Genomic DNA, 3,271 nt, shown 5'->3' on the forward strand with positions numbered 1-3,271 from the left:
CCCCGGGGCGACCAGTGAGGGGACAAGACACCGGTGGTCCCCGTGGCGACCAGTGAGGGGGCAAGACACCGGTGGTCCCTGGGGCGACCAGTGAGGGGGCAAGACACCGGTGGTCCCCCTGGCGACTAGTGAGGGGGCAAGACACCGATGGTCCCCGTGGCGACCAGTGAGGGGGCAAGGCACCGGTGGTCCCCCTGGCGACTAGTGAGGGGGCAAGACACCGATGGTCTCCGTGGCGACCAGTGAGGGGGCAAGACACCGAAGGTCCCCGGGGTGACCAGTGAGGGGGCAAGACACCGATGGTCCCCGTGGCGACCAGTGAGCGGGCAAGGCACCGGTGGTCCCCCTGGCGACTAGTGAGGGGGCAAGACTCCGATGGTCTCCGTGGCGACCAGTGAGGGGGCAAGACACCGATGGTCCCCGGGGTGACCAGTGAGGGGGCAAGACACCGATGGTCCCCGGGGTGACCAGTGAGGGGGCAAGACACCGGTGGTCCCCGGGGTGACCAGTGAGGGGGCAAGACACCGGTGGTCCCCGGGGTGACCAGTGAGGGGGCATGACACCGGTGGTCCCCGTGGCGACCAGTGAGGGGGCAAGACACCAGTGGTCTCCTTGGCGACCAGTGAGGGGGCAAGACACCGATGGTCCCCGTGGCGACCAGTGAGGGGGCAAGGCACCGATGGTCCCCCTGGTGACTAGTGAGGGGGCAAGACACCGATGGTCTCCGTGGCGACCAGTGAGGGGGCAAGACACCGGTGGTCCCCGGGGTGACCAGTGAGGGGGCAAGACACCGATGGTCCCCGGGGTGACCAGTGAGGGGGCAAGGCACCGGTGGTCCCCAGGGTGACCAGTGAGGGGGCAAGGCACCGGTGGTCCCCCTGGCAACCAGTGAGGGGGCAAGACACCGATGGTCCCCGTGGCGACCAGTGAGGGGGCAGGGCACCGGTGGTCCTCGGGGCGACCAGTGAGGGGGCAAGACACCGGTGGTCCCTGGGGTGACCAGTGAGGGGGCAAGACACCGGTGGTCTCCGTGGCGACCAGTGAGGGGGCATGACACCGGTGGTCCCCGTGGCGACCAGTGAGGGGGCAAGACACCGGTGGTCCCTGGGGTGACCAGTGAGGGGGCAAGACACCGGTGGTCTCCGTGGCGACCAGTGAGGGGGCATGACACCGGTGGTCCCCCTGGCGACCAGTGAGGGGGCAAGACACCGGTGGTCCCTGGGGTGACCAGTGAGGGGGCAAGACACCGGTGGTCTCCGTGGCGACTAGTGAGGGGGCAAGGCAACGGTGGACCCCGTGGCGACCAGTGAGGGGGCAAGACACCGGTGGTCTCCGTGGCGACCAGTGAGGGGGCAAGACACCGGTGGTCCCCGGGGTGACCAGTGAGGGGGCAAGACACCGGTGGTCCCCGGGGTGACCAGTGAGGGGGCAAGACACCGATGGTCCCCGGGGTGACCAGTGAGGGGGCAAGGCACCGGTGGTCCCCAGGGTGACCAGTGAGGGGGCAAGGCACCGGTGGTCCCCCTGGCAACCAGTGAGGGGGCAAGACACCGATGGTCCCCGTGGCGACCAGTGAGGGGGCAGGGCACCGGTGGTCCTCGGGGCGACCAGTGAGGGGGCAAGACACCGGTGGTCCCTGGGGTGACCAGTGAGGGGGCAAGACACCGGTGGTCTCCGTGGCGACCAGTGAGGGGGCATGACACCGGTGGTCCCCGTGGCGACCAGTGAGGGGGCAAGACACCGGTGGTCCCTGGGGTGACCAGTGAGGGGGCAAGACACCGGTGGTCCCCGGGGTGACCAGTGAGGGGGCATGACACCGATGGTCCCCGGGGTGACCAGTGAGGGGGCAAGACACCGGTGGTCCCCAGGGTGACCAGTGAGGGGGGCAAGACAACGGTGGTCCCCAGGGCAACCAGTGAGGGGGCAAGACACCGGTGGTATAACTTCTCTTGAGTGTTTAGGCAAGTTGTGCATTAAGCATAGACACAGAGTTCTCCAATATTAACAGGAATTTGATGAAAGAACATGAGTGACTCCTCACTAGCTCTAGTTGCCCTTGGGAGGTGGTGATATTTGGTGGATTTAAATACCCCAAAATTACCATCTTTTTTTAGGTATGAGTTTGATGCAGTGGGTTAAAAGCATACCAGTTATGCCAGTTGCTCTAAGGCTTCTGTGCTGGCTAGGGTTCGAATCTCTTAGTGGGAAAGTGTTCTAAAGTTGTATAACTTCTCTTGCGTGTTTAGGCAAGTTGTGCATTATATATATATATATATATATATATATATATATATATATATATATATATATATATATATATATATATATATATATATATATATATATTGGTGTATACTGGCAGCAGGTTTTCTTTCAAACATGTTTCATTGAATATGACCGCATATTCTGTATTTATTATTTTCTGGTTTAGGGCTTCTATCCCTCTAACTATTTTCTTAGCATCAGGGCTTAATTGGAATAGGAGTTCTCCAAAACTCATTTTCGTACTTTTAAGGTGAAGAAAAGAAGTGATTTACTATAGAGTGTATTACACTTATTTGTATAATTTGCACGACGTTTCGAACCTCCATGGTTCATTCTCAAGTGAACAGATCTTACAATACTAGTTGATTTTATACCCGCATTAGGTCAGGTGATAATACAATGAAGGTGAAAAACATGGGGGGATACATAAGGGATAAACATAGGGGCTGCAGAAGGCTTATTGGCCCATACGAGGCATCTCCTATCTAAACACAAAGATTAATCCAGTGTAATTGGCCTGTTATGTTGGACATTGTCTTCTGTGTTGGCATCGATATGTTCTTGTCTTGTCCTTACTCTCATGGTGGGTAGAGTAAATAGTTCCGTGATATGGGTGTTCATGGTAGGTCGCTCTATTCTTATGTGAATTGCCTCAAGAATTTGTAATCTTCTTGAATCTTGGGTTTTGTCTATTATGCAAGTATTCTTGTTCAACATTTCTCTTGTTAGAGTAATATCATGGGCTTGTCTCATGTGATTCCTAGGGGCACCAGATTGAAGATGGCATGTCAAACGCCTCGTCAGCTTGGTCGACGTCATACCTATGTACTTACATTGAAGGTTACATCCTTCGTGGGGGCAAGTGTACATGTATACAACGCTTGACTGCTGTAGAGGGTTCTCCGTCGGCTTCGGGCTGTTTTTGATAAGGAGTTCGGAAGTCTTCTTGGTTTTGTAGAATATTATCAGGTTTATGTTTTGGTTAGGAGTAGTGCTTTTTACTCCT

At 56.2% G+C, this 3,271-nt stretch overlaps 1 protein-coding gene across 1 annotated transcript; it reads right to left on the reverse strand.

Moving 5' to 3' along the window:
- Positions 1–201: 201 nt before the first annotated feature.
- On the reverse strand, positions 202–1,974 carry LOC138370129 (uncharacterized). The gene has a single exon (XM_069334118.1). The coding sequence runs from the start codon at positions 1,972–1,974 to the stop codon at positions 202–204; it is 1,773 nt and encodes a 590-aa protein (XP_069190219.1).
- Positions 1,975–3,271: the final 1,297 nt, after the last annotated feature.

Source organism: Procambarus clarkii, chromosome 31 (assembly GCF_040958095.1).
Source record: "Procambarus clarkii isolate CNS0578487 chromosome 31, FALCON_Pclarkii_2.0, whole genome shotgun sequence".
Taxonomy (NCBI): domain Eukaryota; kingdom Metazoa; phylum Arthropoda; class Malacostraca; order Decapoda; family Cambaridae; genus Procambarus; species Procambarus clarkii.

Excerpts from the sequence above, each read along its gene's own strand:
- LOC138370129 (XM_069334118.1), bottom strand. The coding sequence starts at position 1,974 with ATGCACAACTTGCCTAAACACTCAAGAGAAGTTATACCACCGGTGTCT.